Below are 21,119 nucleotides of genomic sequence, written 5' to 3'. Positions count from 1 at the left end.
CATTATTGCTTCTCACACAATGTAAGCTTTTCTTTTTTAAAGAAAGCCTTTTGCTACAAGTGAAAATGTAGTATTTCAAACTAAAACATCTATTTGCTTAACAAATAAATTTTTATATTAGGGCATGCTGGTTATAACCAAATGCACTCATAAGAACATGCTGAGCAAGATCAGCATGGAAGGACTATGAACTGTTTCTGTGTTACTATACTCTGTAGAAGAATGTCATGTAAATAATATGAACATTATATATAAATATACAACTGTTTGATACACATAATAAGTAAGACTTATTTTAATGACTTCTCTAGTCAATCCCAAGACCTGTTGCTTCTATCTGCACCACAGAACAGGAGAGGGACAAGGTGCAACAAATTCATTTTTATCTGTAGATCAAGCTCTCACTTTTCTTGAACTTTGTGGCTTTGCTGTCATCCACAACATTGTTTACTCTGTATATTAACAGATATGTGCAAACTCTCCTGTATGCATGTAGATTATGCAGATTTCTCTGTTTTCCAGAGGTTTTAATGGCAGTCATGGTAGACTAGGGGCATTATGAATGATTGTGAGGACAGCTGAATGAGAGGCAAAATCATAGTCCCCTCTCATGAGCAAAGTAGGTAGAGGGAGGAATGGTCGCTTCCCCTAAAAAATCAGGTTCTCATATATAATGGACTAAAGTATGAATTTAAATCAAAGGAACTGCCATATACTGTGTTAGAAAGGAAAAAAGATGTGTATGAAGATATTTTCAAAAAAAAATCTCAACTATTTTGAATAATCCTTCTTTGGCAGAAAAGTTTGGCACAACTGGAGTTTACAATTCATCTGGGGTCTTTTTAGGAAGAAAAAATTATTTTCCCCATTCACTAAGAGTACTAACAATTAGAATGAACAGGAAATGTAGTGAACTACTTAAGAAAAGTTTCTGAAAGGCCAGTTTCATCAGCAAGTTGAGTAAGAGCAAGATTATCTCTAATATTCAGGAAAACAAGCTATGTGTCAATTGAGGCTCCCTTACACTATTAAATCCCATCTGAAGTATTCTGAACTGGTGGACCTTTGCACCAGCACAGAATCTGAAAGGATTTACAGAAATAACCTTAAATGAGACGTGAAACAGGCAGGCTTTGAGTGAAAGCTACAGTTGGTGCCCTGAAATCTCTAAACTACAAGACATGGTTCCTTATCTGGTTGTGAGTAGATCTTGTGTTGGAAAAGGGTCAAAAAAGTCTTCTGTTTTCTTATTTTTGGGGGGAATAAGAAAGTCAAAGAAATAAATGTTATTTCCAGGGTACTGCTGGGGGAGCCTGCTCTTTTTAACTGGTGTTAAATAGTAAAATATACATACAGATTTTTAGACAAGGAAGAAAATTCCTTCAGAGAGCAAGGGGGCATTAACTGCTCTGTGTACATAACCCAAATCCAAAACCATGACACAATGAAAGAAGAATTTCCCCAAAATATTAAATATAGATGACTTTTTTTAAAAAAAATCACCAAGAAGCTACATGTGTGCAGAAAGGTAGTTTAGGGAAGCCTATGAATCAAGCAGGGCAATTTGACAACTGTAATAAGGTTAGAGCAGTAACTATTGAAAATGTCATTTAGCATGAAAGCTCATATCCTTATCAATCCCTTCAACAATCAGAAAATATTACATATTAATTTGCACTTCTTGAAACACATGAAAGATTTATTCCTGTTTGATATCACTCCAGTATGTTTCTGCACACTGGAATCCTTTATGAATTTAATAAATTCATAAAGGTTCCTACATTTGTTATTAAGTATAAGACTACATTAATTTCTTTTGTATGACCAAAAAATATTTGCAGAAATATTTGCCTATACAAAATACTGTATAAAGTTTGGAATAAAATACTCTTTGTTTGCACAGCTGATGGACTTTTCACAACTGACTTAATATTTTTAGTTTCAAGGCAGATTTTACTGTCATAAACTATGGGCAATAGACTACTACTTCTCCAAGTAATCCTGATATGCATGCACTTATTCACCCCACACAGATACATACCTGTGGTGGTTTGACAGGAAATATGTTTTCTGGGATGCTGTGGTCAGGCCAATTGGTGCTCAGATTTTAATACTGGCACCTAATGTGGCCATTGGGACATTGGATCCGCCCCTGAGCACACGGGGTTAAAGCAGGGCTCTCCCCTGGGAGGCTCTCTTGGGTTCTGGTCAGTGAAGGGTTCAGAGCTCCCCTGCCCGGCTGTGGGCTGTGCGGGGCAGGGGCAGCCATGCGGCCCGGTGAGGTAGGCCCAGGGGCAGCCATGGGGCCGGGTGAGGTAGGCCCAGGGGCAGCCATGGGGCCGGGTGAGGTAGGCCCAGGGGCAGCCATGGGGCCGGGTGAGGTAGGCCCAGGGGCAGCCATGGGGCCGGGTGAGGTAGGCCCAGGGGCAGCCATGGGGCCGGGTGAGGTAGGCCCAGGGGCAGCCATGGGGCCGGGTGAGGTAGGCCCAGGGGCAGCCATGGGGCCGGGTGAGGTAGGCCCAGGGGCAGCCATGGGGCCAGGTGAGGTAGGCTGGGCCCTGGACAGAAGGGAGGGGAAGGCCCCTGCAGGATGGAAGGGTGGAGGAGCACTGAGAGGCATCGGGCAGCCCCCCCAGGAGACACAGAGAGAGAGCCTGTGCCTGTGCTACCTTGAAATTTAATAGTGGCTGGCCAAGAAGGAGAAGTGGGGGTGCGAGAAGGTGCCCAGCTGGGCAGCCGTGGGAGTTCTGGACAGACAGAGCCTCAGATTTTTAACCCTTTTCTTGGATGATGGAAACCTTACAAATGCTAATCCTCCTGGAGATGAATGAGAAGAGAGATAGAGATAAGAGGAAATGGGCCACGAGAGAAATAGAGAAGAACTCAAGTGGAAGAGATGATGGAGTAGCTTATGCTGGACTCTTTTTGTGTAGCCATGGACAGAGCCATGTTTCCTTGTGATACAGAGACTGCATTCTAGCGGGAGGCAATGCCTCAGGACCAAGAGGGTTCGGTGTGGGTACCCCTCGGCCCCAGGGGGTGAAAAATATGGGGGGGACAGATGTCCCAAAGTTGAGACTGTGCCTTTTTGCAGTGGGACAAAGCATCCTTAAAAGTCGACCCTAGAAGCAGCTCTGGTCCGCGTTCAGTGGTGAGAGCACTGGACATGAGAGGAAGAGGTCACCATTGGCACAAGAAGGACTCCTTCTCCTCTTGATGGACTGAGGATTGAGTATTCTGAAGGGTGGTGCCGGACCGAGAGTCGATGATTTGGGGGATGTATTGTATTGGGAATTTGGTGGAGAGGAGGAGGAGATGTATTTGTGAAGTTTTCATTTTCCTTGTGTTTCTTTTTTTTTTTTCCCCTAAGTGGGAGTCTGCTTTCCTTATTCCTGGTCGCATCTCACAGCAGAAACCGGGGAGAGGGTATTCTCATGGGGGCACTGGCATTGTGCCAGTGTCAAACCATGACAATACCATAAAAGATATTTCCATCTGCCTCTGTCATTCAAATGCTAGCTGTAATCAAATGATGAAGAGTATGCATTTTCTACACACAAAATTAATACTATTATAATCTAAATGTTGATTTTTACTTACCATATTTAAAAGTTTTTATCTTCAGAGTATATGATATATATTGAAAAACTGAAAGACTACTTTGGATGAAACCACAAATTTCAAAAATTAGAAAAAAGAAAAGTTGGGAATACCTGATAGTATAAACTGAAATTCATTATTGTTTACCTAGGGTTAGATTAATTTTCAAGTATTATCTACAAAGGCGTTTTTGCAGATTTCTGTGAAGTATCTGTGTTGTTTTTCTTGATGAAATAATACAATACAAAATCATTCCAAGACATATATCTGACCAGAGATCTAAGTTTATGTATGCATCATTAATTTGTCCAGTCTTCCCCTCAATGTCAGAGACAAAGCATGACTAAAAAAAAAAGCTCAACTTTTACCTTAACAGGACTGCGTGAAACCATGCATTTGAACAAAATTGTTTTATTATGCCTTGTTGAATGTTAATCTGCTTTAACTCAGGATTTTAAACACAAACAGTAGAGAAGAAAGTTATTTCTCTGCTACTCAGTGCACCAAATACAAAATTTCTCTAATCTGATTATGACTCAAAGTAATTAATTTCCCATACAAACATATTTCAGTTATGCTTTAAACAAAACTTTCATCTTTCAAAAAGATGGTAGAAAATTAGGGTTAGTTAGGATACTTGAAAAAGTAGTCTTATGTTGCTGAAAACAAATCACATTAAAAAAATCTACATGATTCTAGAAGGAATATTCACATGCTTCACATATCTTCCAACTCTATCTCTCAATCATTTTATTTTTCCAGTTTTATGCTTTTAAAATCGGGTATTACCTTATATCCAGGTCCTAACTGATGTATTGCAAAAATCTGTGCTGGGTTGAGTGCTTCAGTGAATACATACACTGCTCCAAGCTGGCCACAGAACACTCTATTTGCATCAGCAGTCTCCGAAGATCCAAGAAAACATTTATCATAGCTCTGTAGCAGAAAGAGGCAGTTAATAAAGAAATAATATTAATGCACAGCTACTAAAGCCACAGATAAAAGGAGACTGGAACTAAAAAGATAAACTGACCATTATCAATCCTTTATTACTACCCTGTGGTTAATAACTTAATTTTGAATACTGTAGCATTAACTGCTTTAGAGGTCCTTATGACTGGCTGCTAGGATTTGTTTTCTATTAATTGGTCAACATACAAGAGAGAAAATGAGAATAGTACATTCAAGTACAAAATAATCCCCGCTATTGCCTTCTAGGAACGTGACACACTTGAACTTCCTCTGAGTAATTGTACTCAGAGCTCCTACTGCTAATACACAAGAACACATGCTGGAATACCTTCTTCTTTCGCTGCAGTGCCAATAGAGCTAAACACCTCTAGAAGGCAAAAAGGAAACAAATAGAGATTTTCTAATTTGCAGGTGTTGCATATTTTCCCTCTCTGATCACAGCCTATAATGATTTGGTTTGACCTTAAATCCTCTTCTGCCTTATTCTATACACACAAGGGTTGTTATTTTCCATTCTTTCTTCCAAAAACTATCCCTCCCTTCTGCTCTTAACTATCCCTGCCTTTCTGTCTGTCCACATCATATTATTTCAGATTAGGAGTGATTTTTTTTGTGGCTATTTTGCAAAGATTTGGTGAAGTTTTCAGGTGCTTCCAAAAAACCTGTCTAGAATAAAGACCTGAGAAACCAGAAAACATGATGCAGCAAAAAAAGGACAACAGAAAGAAGCTCAAGGATCTTTGAAAGTTATTTTCTCAGCTTCCTTGAGTCATTGGTGTTTTATTGAAGAGGAACAAGGGTCTGACATCACTTTTGAGCTGAGCAAATAGAACCTGCATTAGGAAACTTGCTTTTTCATCTGGCTTAACTGCTGAGTTTTACCTTGAGGAAAACTTTTGTCAGTTTAGAGAACGAAATCAAATATGGTGAACTGTTACAGCAACTGGTCTAGGAAGATAGGCTGTTAACAAGGAAAAGGGGACTCAGGTGTAAGGACAGACAAAGATCTGGAGCTCAGCTTTAAGAACAGGTGAGGGAAGAAGTATCCAGGGTTTTGTCTACCATTATCCTCCTTTGATTTACCTCTTTTAATTTTTTTTCCCCTTGGAATTTCTATTCTTTTAAGCAATTTTGAGAAAATTTTAAAACTTCTGGCAAAACCTCTACATGAAAATTGATTCACAAAGTCATATCCAGGATGTACAGTGCAAAAGATGAGTTAAACAGATTCCTTTGACTCCTGGTAAACCTAATGGCAAAATTTTATAAAAATTTTCAGTTACTTTGCTCAAGTCCTGCTTAGCCTTGAAGGCTTTCATGACACTGTGCCATTACTGTCAGAAAGTGTTACATCAATTAATGTTGAGCAATTGCCCTTTTCAATGGTTATTTGAGGAACTTGTCAGAGCTACTGATGCCACCTTTTTCCTAGTTGATACTTAAATATTCTGAGACTACATTCCTGCCCATTATAAGGGTATTTTCCTGGATTCCTCTAGTGACCAACATTAGAGGAATAGTTGTTGTACAATAGTGTACAACAACTATTGTAGCTCTAAACAGATTCTGAGTTCTAATTATAGTTAAGATCTAGGCTTGTTAGCCTCTAGTAATTTCCTTTTCTGTCTTTTTTTCGTTCTTCCCAGTTTACACTTTCCCATTTCTGGCACTTCAATTTTGAGTAGGTGTTTCCATTATTTTTAATTGGAGGGGAGGGCTAACTCCTGATTTCCTGTAATTTTATCCATTTCTGTTCCAGGTGCCAAGCAATCTGTAAGCATGAGTTATACCTTTCCATGCATGTCACTTCACCTTTTTGCCATAATCTCAAGCTATATTCACCCCTTGGAATATAAGCTCAATGAGTCCTTTATCACTAGCCATGGTATGTTGTATAGGACATGAAAACAATAAATATTGGCACTGATATGATTTTATATTTCATTAAATAGTAGTAATGAATTCAGAGCCAAAAATGGCTCTATAAAAACAAAGAATCAGCAGCATTCAAAATAGAAACAGCTAATACAAAAATGTTTATAATGTCTTCCCCTTTTTCCTCCAAAGTTGTATCTTCCCTCTAACATTTGGGTGAAGCATACTGCAAATATTTAATACATGGAGGCTCAATAAAATGAAAACATATCTCTTAATTCAACATATATTTGTGAAGAATGCAGATCTGAACCTGTAATGAGTACATCATGTAACATCCTATATCTGCCTGGCCACATTACAGAAATAGTTAAGAACCCAGTAAATTCATGGCCTTGTATAAATAAGAATAAATTTTAAGAAATACAAGAAAAAATAATTTAAAACAAATTAATAGATAAGCTTTTTTTAGAGTTTCACTGTTTTTTCCCCCTCTATCTTTACTTCCATATCTCCCAGGCTACAAATGAAAATGGTAGACTGAAGATTTCTACAGTTCTTGCTTGGATACAAGAGGTAAATTTCAGATACTGAAAAAGCCCTCACAAAAACATTAGAGAATGGTAATGCAAAATCAGTCAGGGAAAAAAATAAAATAAATTTGCAATATCTGCCAAGACAAAACTTATGCTTAAAAATTATATTAAATTCAGTTCCTAAATGTTAAACTCAATAATGTAAATGTAATGAATGTTTTACTAGTCTAAAAATATGTTTAATCATAATACTTATTGTTCAGTGGTAGATTTGACACAGTGAGCAAATGAAAAATCTTGTCATCAGTACATTTAGCAATTTTAACACTCCATCTTGATTATATTACAATATTCATCCATAAAAAAGACTGAACAGTCAGATGCACTTAGTCAATATGCAGCTCCTGACCCCTTCTGTTTTCAGAACTTGTACTGTTAAATCTATCAGTGTAAACTACATAAATACTTATGCTCAACATGGGATATAAAGAAAGAAAAATTATTTCCTGATTTACGTAGTGTTTTCTTTTCCTCCAACACCATTATGGTAAAGTATTATACTGACATCTTCCAGGACACTAAAACTATATCCAAGTGTAAGGGTATGAAGGTAGATGTTAACAAATGAGCTGGATAATTGCTCAAGACTTTTCAAGGGAATACTTCTAACAATTCAAAGAAAATTCTAATATAGTTAAAACAAGAGCTTCTCTTCCTAGGTAATGCAAAATAGTAAGAAGCCTACGTACACACTCCTCTATTTTTCCTTTATGTATTTTACACAATTGCATTCACACAGCTTTCCTGAATTTCTTGATCTTTTTATTCTACTTCCTACTATTAACAGAACAGATTTTTGTTATTAAAAAATAGATAGCTAATGATAACTAGTGTCTTTCATAGCTTAGACTATTATCCAGTGGACAAAATAAAAACCTTAGCACATATTTAAGACTTAAATAATCTAAATCTTGGCAAACCAATTTCACCTTAAGAAAAAACAGTACTTTTGCATGAGAAAGTAGAAAATAATTCAGTGAAGAAAATAGAAGTAGAAGAAGCAGCTCCTCCTGCTAAGCATTTGTCATTAAGGATTACTGATCCCCACACCATATAACCAATAATCCAGACCAGATCCTCTGAGACCTCAGCTGGCTTTTCAGTCATCCCATTGCACCTATCATGGAAATTTTTATCTTACTGAGGAGAAACCATGCTCTGCAAAAACTGAAAGGCTAGCCTTTTCTTGCAAGTCAAAATGCTACCAAAAACCCCAAAAGAATGGAAATCAGAAACTTTGGAAGGCAGAGCTCTCCTACTTTAATTAACATGTAATATTTAAGCTCTCCCTTTCAAATCCTATTTTGCCTCTAGAATTTAGCAAAAGACAGTTCGTTTCCCTAAGGCTTCTTTATCCCTTACAGTAGTCAGAAAGAAATGAGAACTATATTATAAATAAAAAATAACAAAAGCGTAGTAAGTTGATGAACCAAGAACTTCTGAAATTCTATCACAGATTTAGCTGAAGGCAAAGCACAAGAAAATAATTTTGTCTGCCTTCCACAGCCAGAACTTTGAGCCAGAAAGAGCAATATTTGCCGCTTCATTAGGTCCAGGCTCTCAAACTTTCCAAAGTAAAAGGTACAGAAAGAGAGAACATGTATACACAAACTCAAAAAGTCAATAATATTACATTTTAATAAGCAGATGAATAAGAAGGAATAAAAGAGACACTTAAAAAAGAAAATCTGCAAATATCTCGAGGGAAAAAAAAGGTAACACTTTTTTTTCTTTTTGAATTAACCTTAACACGAAAAGTGATGAGAAAGGAAAACCAATAAAATCTTACATCATTCGTGTTAACATGCCAGGCCATGTCACCATAGGATACCAGCTGACCGTTCACGTAACAGCGTATTTCACTGTTTCTCCACCGGTTGTAGATGTGTACAATGCTTATCATGTACCACTGGAAAGACATGAACAGTCAGTACACAGGGGCTATAGATTTTTTGCTATAAAACAAACTTAATGAATGTCATAAAGAAAGGGTGACCAATCTCATAAATTTACACAAAAAGATGAATCCTTGCAAACACGTAAAATTAAAATTCAAGTCATTGAGACTTCAAGTCCAGTCAAGAGATCTGTGCCTAAATGTAATGATGTACCTACCTGCTTTCTTTTATGGGATTAGAGGCAAAAATGCACACATACAATTTAATTTCAACAGTGCAATTTAATTTCAACACTGTTTTGTAAAAAAACACAGCTGAATTTTGACAGAAAATCCAGAGCTATGTGCTCTTACCTTAACAAATTCATATCACACAACCTCTGTCTTTGCATGACAGCAAAAATTTCTGTCTACCAGAAATTATTAAATAAACAGAAAAAAATCCCAGTAGCAAATTTTACAGCCCAGGTTAAGACATCATCCTGATTGTTTGCTTTGATATTTTTCCTCTCTTCTTTACCATTCCACCAATTTTTGGACAACTGTCATATCATTAAAAATGCATTAAATAGTCAAACAGAGAAGGCACTGTAATTTAGTGCTTCCACTTACTACTATGGTGATCTTTCCCATAATTTGTTTAATTGGAATCATGATGTCCGTGACAAATACATTCAAGAAGAACTCTGGAGTCTTCTTGCTTGGAGACGTTTGTAACATAACCAGACAAAATCCAAAGCAACTTGATCTAAGAGTCCCTTCTGCAAGCAGGGGGAGAAACCAGATGGTCTCAACACATCCCCTTCCAACCTAATTGGCTCCATGAAAATGTCACCTTGTCTTAAAAATAGCCTTTTGTATTCCAATAATTTGGAATAATAATTGATATTTTCATCATCATCCATTTCTTTGTGTCTTTTTCAATTATTATATTTTGATTTCCATGTTCAGATAAGTCCCTTTTCTCCAAAGTGGAGAACTTCTGCAACCCTTGGGGCTTGTTGACTCTCTTCCTGAGGGAATAAGTAGACAGAGAGCTTACTAATATAAAAATCTGTCTCTCTGTCGGAGAAAATAAAAGTAGATGCTTTCACATGTTGATTTTAAAATTAGACAAAGCACAAAGTTACAAACAAAACAGCATGCAGCAAAACACATTTTGACAATAAGCATTACAGTAGTCGTCAAATTGAGCTGTATTTTCTCACAAGTGTATAATAGCTATAGAAATGAGAACACATATTTTTACACATCTGTTTCCAGGTATTAAAAAATATTTTTTTCATTTTTCCCTCCTTTAAACATACAACTAACAGAAGGTAGAAAAATGACGCTGATCATACAACAATACTTTTGAGTATCTCATTTCTTGGGTTTCCAAGCAAATAGATTTATTGGGCAATGTTGGAATAAAGAAGTACTGCTCCAGCTTTGGCTTCTGAAATCATGTATGGAAATTTTTTTTTTCAAAGAACCATGAAAAAAGTAATTTTTGTGATTCACTGTCATCCTCAAATAAAACCCCCCAAAAAACATAACTCTTTTGTGTCTGTGATTTTTCTTTCAAAAGGCTTTAAAACCATTTCTGAAAACATACCAATTCAGATTCAACTTTGACTTCCTGAAAAACTCAGTTTTACTTACAGTGGTCTGTACATTGCTATTTGTCTGTGCTTGGGTACTTATAAAGAACTTTTAAGCAGTCTATTGTGCTTTGTAATTAATGGGAGTTTTTGCTCCTAGTTTTTTGCAAATTTCTGTATTTAGGCAATTTCTCTAGCACTAGCAAACACTTTTTTTAAGAAGGAAAGGCAGCACTTTGCTACCACACAATGAACCAAACCAAGTTCTATGATCTCACACACAATTTTTCTTGAACTTTTCATTGAAAAAAAATCCTTTGTCCCCCCTAATATTGAAAGTCAGCAGTACAAATTTCCTTCACATTCATCCTGCAGTTTTCTTCCCCATATTATTTTCTCCTCCCTCTGCTGTATCCAACAGCTTCTTTAGGGAGTACTAAAAGACCCTTCACTATGCATTTTTTGTTTACTGCTGAAACCTGTCAAGCTTAGTCACCAACTGCTCTCACCAAGTCATATTCCTATTCCATAGGACAGCACAATCAGAGAGATGAGGCATCACACACTAAGTATTTCCAGGATGTGGAACTTATTTCTGTCTCTGCTACAGTCAGTAAATATGTTCACAGTTAGAAACACGCACACAAGAAAGCTATTTGCTCCTGACTATGCTGCTTTCCTGTTCCAGTTTTACAAGAATTGATGCTCAGGCTGAAACTCAAGGAAGCAAAACCACTGAGGTTACCTACACAAAAATGTCAATTTGGAGTCCCAAAAAAGCAGTATAGACATTTTAAACATAACATCACCAAAGCTAGTTTAGCTCTGTTGAGACATCAGGCTATTATACCACACCCACATTTTCTATTTGGATATATGATAACTAAATTTCTCCACATATTTTTATAAATACTTGCTTTTACAATATTATAAAATACACCAATTGAGACCTAAAGTTATACATTAATATTACATATTGTACTGTGAATAGTGTCATATGACACAGCAGGAAGATCTTCACGTGAACAGAGCAACTCTGATCTGCCTACATAAAGCTTTTAACCAGATAAATTGAATTTGTTACTTTACTTTGATTCACCAAAATTTTTTTAAAACCTTCAAACCACATTATTCAGGAGTTTATTGAGGATGATGATTCTGACAAAATTTATTGTTGAAATGTGTGTGTCTGTAAGCAAATGTCTAGGGAATGGTACATCTGATGGCAAAATATCACATTTCTCAAATTAATTGCTTTATAAATGACTAGACATTTTTTAATGTGCAGCTACGCATTCAAATCTTGTACAGAGAAAAAAATGTCATATCTAAACAACAAGAAGAAAATCAATTTGCATGTAAAACAGGATAAATTTTGACTTTTTAGGGCCAGGAATTATATTTGACAGGTTTTATTTCCTCCACTATGTATTATGTACTTTAACAAAGGCATGTGAACACAAGTTAATGATGAAAAAACATATATTAAACAACTCAAAAATATATTCCAGAATATTTATTTAAAATACTTTCTAAAGCTAACATATGACTCAAAGTGTATGGAGCATGAACTTTGGGATATGTAAAGATAACATGGGAGTTATATTTTATGTACTTCAGCAGATCAGCAGACTTTGATTCGAAACTGGTATTCATATAATGAGATACACAGGTACCAGTATTTCCGAATTTGTCATTTTGAGTAGCAACAGCAAAAGCTAAATTTTTCCAGAGTTGGCACAAAGAAAACTAGTCATTTGTATTAAAAATTACCAAAAGCATATCTTGGTAAGATAGACTACTTCCTCATCAACCAGTAAAGATCAGCTAGATCCCAAGAGGCTATTAACAATACCATAATACAAAAGTTAACAATTACATTTGTCATTAGACTCAGATGATACTTTAAATGAAAATTGAACTGTCATCAAAATACTTTTCTGGCTCTAAAATTGGAAAAATGTGAAAAACAGAATTGATTCACTCCAGTAGATTCAGCAGATATATGTTTATAAGGCTTTATACAAACCCAAGTGATATGCTAGAGAGAGACATTACTTTGTTTTAAGAAAACCACAAGTGACCTCAAAGCTGCATGACAAAATTAGAATTGGTGATTTTGAACCACAAATACACACCAAGAGAAATAGTGGAACATTAAGTTGATGTGTGAACAAAGGCATTCCCTCCCTAAGAGATTGGTTTCTCAAAAAAAAAAAAATCAAGCACTGAGATTCAATATACAAATTCTAAACCCATAAAAAATAGAAATGGGCTTCATGGCAAAATACACACAAGACTGATATCAGTGACAAACACATAATGCTTGCTGTACAGAAAAGTCAATGCTTCAGTCAACTAACTGCAACACTGAAGGCCACAAAATCATCATTCCCCTAGGACTACTAGGCATAGAGTAGAAATAAACACTAAAATGATCTAGAGGTGCAATCAAGATTTACTACTAAAAATGAGAAATCCTAAAACAGCACTGAAATGGAAGAAAGTTCAGAGCATTATATCATACAGCATCAGATAATGAAACTCTAGCATTGCCAGCAAAATTTTTCAAGACCTTGGCAACAGTTACCAAGTACAGAATTTTCAGAAACAGAATGAAGATATTTAAGTAATTAAATGTAGCCATTCTACAAATACTCACAATTCATCTCTATCTGAAGCCAATTAAACAGTAGTTTTGAAAAACATGCTGATTTTATAGAAGTGTTACACTATAAATTATTACATTTCTCTTGAATTGATTCTGAACTGTAACTTTGCGTGAACACAAGAGCATGTACTTATAAAGGAGGAACTATGATTAACACTACAGCACTAAGGGGATTTTAGCCCTCCTCCCAGAAGCACATTGTCAGCACACCTTCAGTGCTACTCTGCTGTAAACACCACTTTGCTTACCTTGCGTGGCTGAAAGTCATACTTCACACAGTGCTGGAAACCTTTGCCCTTTGACTTCAAGGATGTCACTATCAAGCAGTTGCCGACAAAATGAGCAGAATACCCAACACCTTTGCTAGTGCGGAAACTGAAAAGAAAGAATTAGGAATTAAGCTGGCAAAAGGGGAATTACTTTATAGTAAAAAGGTCCAAATACTACTTTAAACTGCCATGAAAAAGAAAATAAATTTGTACCCAGAATGGTGAATCTAATTTTCTTCCACCATTCTTTTTGGAGAGCTACTCAGCTTCAGCACTTAATTGATTCCTAGCTACATTTTAAAAATCAGTACTTTTTTTTTCCTAGAATACAAGATAGTAAATATTATGTCTATCACATTTCACCCTCAGTTTCTTAATTAATCATCATTTAAAATAATGCATCTGATTAAAGTTGTGAAAAAATATCCATTACAGAAAAATTGTGAGATGCCTTGCAGTTTTGGGGGGTTCAGAGAACGATGCAGCTGATATGACATACAAATTTGGATTCAAGATAATTATCATGCACAAGAATTATTTTTCAAGACATTAATAAATTATGCTAATGATATACAAACTTTTAATTTTCTGAGTTGTGGATTTATTTTCATTTGGATAAAGGACTGAAATTTTAAGTAAGTTTAACAAGGATTTCCAAGCTTTCTTGTGACAAATATCATAAAGACAGATAAAGCAGAATGCTCATACATTTCATATTTGAAATCAAAAGCATTTTAAAGAGAAATTCTAGACTTCTTAAAAAAACACTTTGCAAAGGTAACTGGTGAAAGGTGATGAATGACATTATGGCAAGTCCATATCAACACCTATGCTGCTTAATCACTTCTGAAAAGCTAAGTACAATGAAGAGCAGTTTGCTTTCAATAATATGGAGCACACTGTATACAACTTCTAGAATTTTCTTTAATAAATAACCAATGGCTGAAATACAAGGTCTAGATGGTGAATTTCATCTGTGAATTCTGAAATGAAGCTTTGCAAATATAAGAAAAAAATCTACTAATTTTGAGTATTGGTACCAAGTCCTGTAGCTTACTAATTAATACTTTCTCATTCTCTTTATGTAGCTAACTTATAAAATAATTTTATGTTATTGCAATAATAATGTTTTAAATGGTTTCTTTGTTGAAATATTTTCTTCAAACACTATTACTAGTTTTTTCCTAGGAATTTTAAGACATGAAAGGTACATGCAAACACTAAGTTCAAATTTCATCTTCCTTTATAGCCGCTGAAATAGTATATTTTTAGTCTACCCTACTACATATATACAATCTTCATTTTAACACAGAAAAATTTTCATATTTGTGAAACTTATTACATCTTCAGAAACTTACAGCTAAGTCAATAAGTGTGCATTATTTAAGGAGAGAATCAGATTGTTCTCTTTGCTCATTGTCAAAAAATAGTTAATAAACCATGATCTTATCAGAAAAAATAAACTTTAAAACATAGGTATTGTGATTGTACCCTGAGGTGATCACAGCTTAGACACTCATCTCCTATGAGGGCATTTGTAAAGGAGGTAAAAAAAAGAGACATGCAAATTCTCAAATTCTAGAAAGCCACTTTTGTTGTAATGACTTAGGATACCTTTTTAAAAACTACTAAAGGATACTTTTAAAATTTTTTAAAAACAAAGTAAACAGAACTGGTGTAATAACACCTATAGATGATTTTCCTGCACCCTAATGAATCCTTGCACAGAAGTTCCTACTTCCAGTCTTGAAGTACATATAGTATTTTTTTTTTTTCCACAATTCAGGCTGTGTCTTCCTCATTCATTCACCTGCTTCTCTATATTGTACCCAGTTTTCTCTCCCCTCAAGCTGCTGTGCTGAAAAGGAGCATTATTCCCTGCCACTGTCTTTGATAAGGGCTTACACAGAACTCTCTTTGCAGAAAAGAAGAAAGCGCTTCCTTAATAAACGTAAAATGTCCTCTCTAAATAAACCTAAGACATAACCTAAGAATGAAGAGAAATATTACATGCTGTCCATTACCACTGACCTCAAAATTGAACACTTGATAACACTGCCATTCCTTTGCATCTTTTGAAGGCTATTTTTAACCTGGATCATGCCAATGATCCAGTTTCTACAATGACCCCATAGGCATCTCTACCCCTCAACAAAAGGAGCAGTGAACAGATTCGTGGAAGAATATCACTATACACACATAAATCTGAATAACCCAAATACACAACCTGCACAACCACAGCACTGAATTTAGTGCAATAAAATGAAGGTTAAAAAACTCGAAATACAGCTCTTACAATAAGAGCAACTGAATGTGCTGTGAGATGGTTTGAGACTTTGATTTATGTCCTTAGGGCCTTATGCCATTCAAAGAACTTTTCAGCAGGTAACTGCAACTCTCACAATGCCAGATGTGTTTCTCTGCAATGTCATCTCTAAAATGGTCTAAAATAGTTTCATTTAACAGAATTGCATTCTGAAGGATAATAAAATAATACAGAAATTCACTACATTCCGACAGTGTTATATTATTTGATTAGAGATGTCAAATATAATAGTTTCTCTTAAATTACCAACAGCCAACCACTGTAAATATCAACGTTTTTACATGATAAAATATTATTACCATTGTATAAAATGCATCTTAATACTTTGAACAAGAGCTAGAAAGCATTTTGAAATAAAGAGTATCTCTTGAAGAAATGGCTACATCTTTCAAATTTTCTCCCTTTCCTATCCTTATTGGTTACTGGGCTGATTTTATCTCCATTATGGACAAATCAGACTGTTCCTGACATTTTAAACACTGACTAGTCCTTAAGTGTGTAACTTCCTGGAGTTCACCACATGAACAATGAAATAATGAAAAAATTGCTCATTTTTTAGCAGGGCTCTTTGCCTTGGAATAGAATGAATGATTTTATAAACATGAAACTTAGCCAAGATTTTACTTTTTTCCTCCAAATTAATTAGATTTCTAATACAAGAGTAGTTAAGAAACTGTGTACTCAAATATGTTCTGTTTACCTCAACATTATACTATAAAATTTTAATCTTGACATATTCTTTCTTGCCAAAGGTAATGTAGGTTAGGACTGGGCTATAGAGTACTCCAAAGTTCTCTTACCAATTACCTACATGTGCAGAACTTGCTACATCCAAAGATGGCATGCATGGAGACAACAAGAGCAGTACCATCAACAGCCATATGGTTTTATGAGCTTTAAATAACCTTACATAGCAGCTGAAACATAATTTTGTTACGGTTTGTTCATATAACCTTTACAATCATGTGTCACTTCAGCCAGTTTCTCAAAGCAGCTACTGAATGTTATTACACTTCCATAGCAAGAGAGCACTCTTCCTTCCACCAGTGGAACTGTTTAGGGATTCCAGTTTCTTTAGCTTAGGATTTTATGAGCAATTTAACATGTAATCATAGTACCAATATTGAGAAGATATTAATTATTCTTGCATGAAACGTGTGTGTGAAATTTGCTTTCTACTAACTTTGGAATTCCATTACAGGCTTTTGCAACTGTTCTGCATTATCTGTACTTCCATAACCTCTAGAGAAGATCTGAAAATACAGTTTGATTTTAGAATGGTTTTTATTTTTTCTCTCCTCTATGTCTCTACATCTATAAAACTAAAACGTAGGACATGGTTTCAGAAGTTTTAGCCATTCTTCCATTTAATTCTTATAGAAGCACTTGGACTTTCTATGGACAAAAAAACAATTATGACATACCAGCCTCAGTTCATCTTCTAATTCTTTTACAGAACCTGATACATAATCTGAAAGAAAACACTTCTTAAAAAAATATAAAAATAAAAGAACACCAAAAAAAACCCTTGAGAAATCAATCAGCATCTGGATTGATCATATCTAATTCAAGGCCTTACTTAATAATTATATCACCCATCTCTTTTTTTAGCAGGAACAAGTAAAGTGATTTAGGGGATGGAGACTTCCCAGTTGAGCATGCTTAAGTTGAGTATGCTTAAGGTGAGCCGTAAATATCTAAATTTGTAGGGTCTTTATGACAAAGAATCTACACCTTATTTTTAAAGAAACATTTCTAACAATCTTTAAAAGTATGATAAGGATTACTATTATTATTATTATTACTTTTTTTACTATGTCTTATAATTGTGATAGTGACCAGAGTACTATGTATCTAAAAGCCTGAATTTTCTTATTTTGCAGTCTACTCACTGGATCTCAAATTAAAAAAAGAAAAAAACCATTCATTATAAAATCTGTTTTCCAAGGGACAGTTCACTCCCAAGTGTTTTCTGAATAGTACCAGTTTTTCCCATGGTCTCTTAAAAGAAGTAGCAAGTCTGAACTGTAAATGACATTCCAATAATGCTTTTGTCAAGATTTCAGGAAGGGATCACATCGCATTTATCATGATCTCTGTTTGTTCAGACTATCCTTAAGAAGACCACATTAGCTCTTTCAGGTAGAGCAATGCAAATGGATTTTATGGTCAGCTGGTAACCTACAAAACTCCTTAACATCCTGCTGTAATTCCTGCTTTCTAACATATGGCTATTCATTCCATAAGCATGGCATTATGGAATGCCATTACCCACTGCTAGGTACATGACATTGGTTTGCTTATACTAAAATTCTGCTACAGAATTCTGAACCTTACCCTTTGAATTTGACTGCTCTGCTTTGTTGTTATTTATTGTTCATGCAAATGTCAGACTTCTAATTTTCTTCCAGGATTGTCACACTCAGTTTATAATTGGTAAGATAGCTACAATACTGTTCCAATATGCAAGTATTAATACTCTGTCAGCAGCTGCCCAACACCATCTTCAGATATATTTGAAATTACTTTTTTTTAATTAAAAAAAACCTGGCATACAGTTCTTGAAGCAGTTTTTCTGCTTGAACAGTTCTTCTGTTATTAGCATGCCCCTAATAACAGAACAGTGGCAAATTTCCCTCACACCTGGCAAAAGGGAAGGCATTTCTTTGCTTCCCTTCTCAGTTTTTAAGAATCAGTTTTCACATAATGGTTGATGTGATGTAACTGCTGTCTCACACCACAAAGGCACTGCACTCCCTTAAAGACTTGAGTTATTTATACAACACATTTTTCACCTAGTTAAACTGAAAAGTATATTACATGACCAAAAAGCATGTTGAAAGAAAATAGTATTGGTTTGGTATCTTCCTCTTGGTGGTGGTTGTGTGTGACACAAGCTTTCATGTGGCAAAATTTGAAACCTGTGTAAAGTTTAGATGGATATTCCTCCTATTATGAATTATTAATTAGAGCTTGGCTTAATCTACTATAGAAACATAATAATAATAATTTGCATTGCTCCTGTCATGGCAAAGTCTGCAGGGTTACATCTTAGCCCCTGTGTTTCTCAACATTTTCATAAATGACTTGGATGCAGGACTGGAAGGGATAAAAGCATGTTTGCAGATGGTAGAAAACTGGGAGGAGCTGTTGACCCATTTGAAGGGAAGGAGGCCCTGCAGAGAGAAACTGAAAAATAAGAGGACTGGGAAATTACCAATCATATGAAGTTCAAGAAAGGCAATTGTGGGATTCTGCACCTGGGATGAGGAAACCCTGAATGGACAAACAGACTGGGGAATGTGATGCTGGAAAGCAGTGTCTTGGAAAGGGCCCTGGGGGTCCTGGTTGGTTGCAAATCAAATTTGAGTCAGCAGTGCCCTGGCAGCCAGGAAGTCCAGTTGTGTCTTGAAGCGCATCAGGCACAGCATGGCCATCCAGGCAAGGGACGGGATTGTCCCACTCTGCTCTGAGCTGGGGTGGCCTCACCTTGAGTGCTGGGGGCAGTTTAAGCCACTAAAATATTAGAAATATGTTAAACTATGGGAGAGTGCGTGAAGGAGGGCCATAAGAATGGTGAAGAGCCTGGAGGGGAAGCTGTATGAGAAGTGGCTGAGGTCACCACAGTTGGTCTGTTCAGCCTGGAGGAGAGCTCATTGCAGTTACAACTTCCTTGTGAGAAGGAAGAAGGGGCAGGCACTGATCTAAATTCTCTGTGACAGGACCAGTGACAGGACCCAAGGGAATTGCCTGAAGTTGTGTTGGGGAAGGTTTATGTTGGATATTTGGAAAAGGATTATCACCCAGGGGGTTGTTGGGCTCTGGAGCAGGCTCCCCAGGGAAGTGGTCACAGCACCAAGCCTGACCAACTGCAAGAAGTGTTTGGACAATACTCTCAGGCACATGGTGTGATGGGGATGGTCCTGGGCAGGGCTGAGTTGGACTCAATGCTCCTGATCGGTCCCTTCCAACTCGACAGATTCTGTGATTTCCTTCTGAGATCAGTATATATTCAGTTTCTTTTATACACATTATATTCACATAAAATTTTCACATTTTTGGGGAACCAGTCATCAGTTAACCATTTTTATATTCATAGATCTACTTTCTATTATCTTTAGCTAATGTGCAAACTGTGCACTCTGAGTTTAATAGATTTATTTTGTAGTACTGACATCACCTGAGAATCTTTACCACCAAACAAAAATTATGACATTTTCCATTTAAAGCTCTAAGAATTAATATATTTTAGAATTCCTAAAGAAATCCCAACACTAGATTTTATGGTTTATCTACAAGGCACATGTCTTGAATCCATGGATTTCTGAATCACAAAGCGAAAAGGACAGATGGTTTTCTAAGAGTTTGTATACAGTGAGCAGTCATTAAAATCTTCAGATATTTGGCAGGGGTGGGGGGAAAGCACGTCAGGGACTAAAAAATAAGAAAGATTAACAGTTGTTAGGAAGTCAGAACAAACCATAACTGCAGCATTATAAGCTACTTACCAATAGAGATAGGGTTTATCCTTATCTACATTGATATTGTTTAGTGGATCCATACGAAACCAGGTATTAAGAGTAAACCCATTTTGATAAGGCCACTTAGCAATAGGAGGCAATGCAATTGCCTGGACAGAGGAAAGAAAAAAAAGGCAACAAATAATTAGTTTTTTGAGAAATACTGTTAAAAGTATGCCTTCCCAAAACTCTGTGTCATTCTAGATCTCTAGATATGCTTTAACTTTCAAAGATGATTTATAGAAAAAACCCTTTAAATAGTGCTTTTGAATTAATGCATTATTTTCTATCTATTTTAAAATAATTTAAATTACATAAATTCTATCAATAGAGGACAGAAAATTAAATTTGTGAATGGGTATTATTAAGAGAACAAAAAGAAAAATTACTTCTTCAGAAATTAAACTATAAATTCAGCTTCTAACAATTATTAATCTCACCGTTAAACTTAAAAATAAAATCATATTAATCAAAACATCATAAAATAGAGATTCATTATTAAAACTAAAACTACACATTTCAAAGAACACCTTTGGGATATGGCTTCTGCCTCCTGAGAGACAGTTTCCTGCCTGAAGCAGAAGAGCTACTTGATGACAAATGGGAACAACACCTGGTAGTAGTACTACCACCAAGCACAAAGTGTCCTCCAACTGGAGTGACTAACATGCCACCTGCACAGACTGGTAGAGATGCAATACAGTATTGAGAAGAGCCCTGCAGCTGGGAAAATGAAGCAGCTCTCAGCAGCATATCTGTAGACTCTTGGCTCCTTCATACTGCCACTGAAGTCCTGGATCCACAAGGAGC

At 35.9% G+C, this 21,119-nt stretch overlaps 1 protein-coding gene across 7 annotated transcripts in view; it reads right to left on the bottom strand.

The window, feature by feature from the left end:
• NBEA (neurobeachin) overlaps positions 1-21,119 on the bottom strand; it is a 459,554-nt gene that overhangs the window by 350,317 nt on the left and 88,118 nt on the right. For all 7 annotated transcript variants that reach the window (XM_071448498.1, XM_071448499.1, XM_071448503.1 and 4 more), the window contains exons 5-8: positions 20,298-20,419; positions 13,443-13,569; positions 8,833-8,952; positions 4,390-4,536 (exon numbers count right to left, since the gene is read on the bottom strand). In XM_071448498.1, the coding sequence (XP_071304599.1) occupies positions 4,390-4,536; positions 8,833-8,952; positions 13,443-13,569; positions 20,298-20,419 (516 nt within the window). The remainder of the gene's footprint in view (positions 1-4,389; positions 4,537-8,832; positions 8,953-13,442; positions 13,570-20,297; positions 20,420-21,119) is intronic.

The sequence above is a fragment of the Agelaius tricolor genome, unplaced genomic scaffold, assembly GCF_023055355.1.
Source record: "Agelaius tricolor isolate 1412-34295 unplaced genomic scaffold, bAgeTri1.0.p SCAF_26, whole genome shotgun sequence".
In the NCBI taxonomy this organism is placed as follows: domain Eukaryota; kingdom Metazoa; phylum Chordata; class Aves; order Passeriformes; family Icteridae; genus Agelaius; species Agelaius tricolor.
The sequence above is the reverse complement of the archived record's forward strand: the minus strand, read 5'-3'. Positions and strand labels throughout refer to the sequence as shown.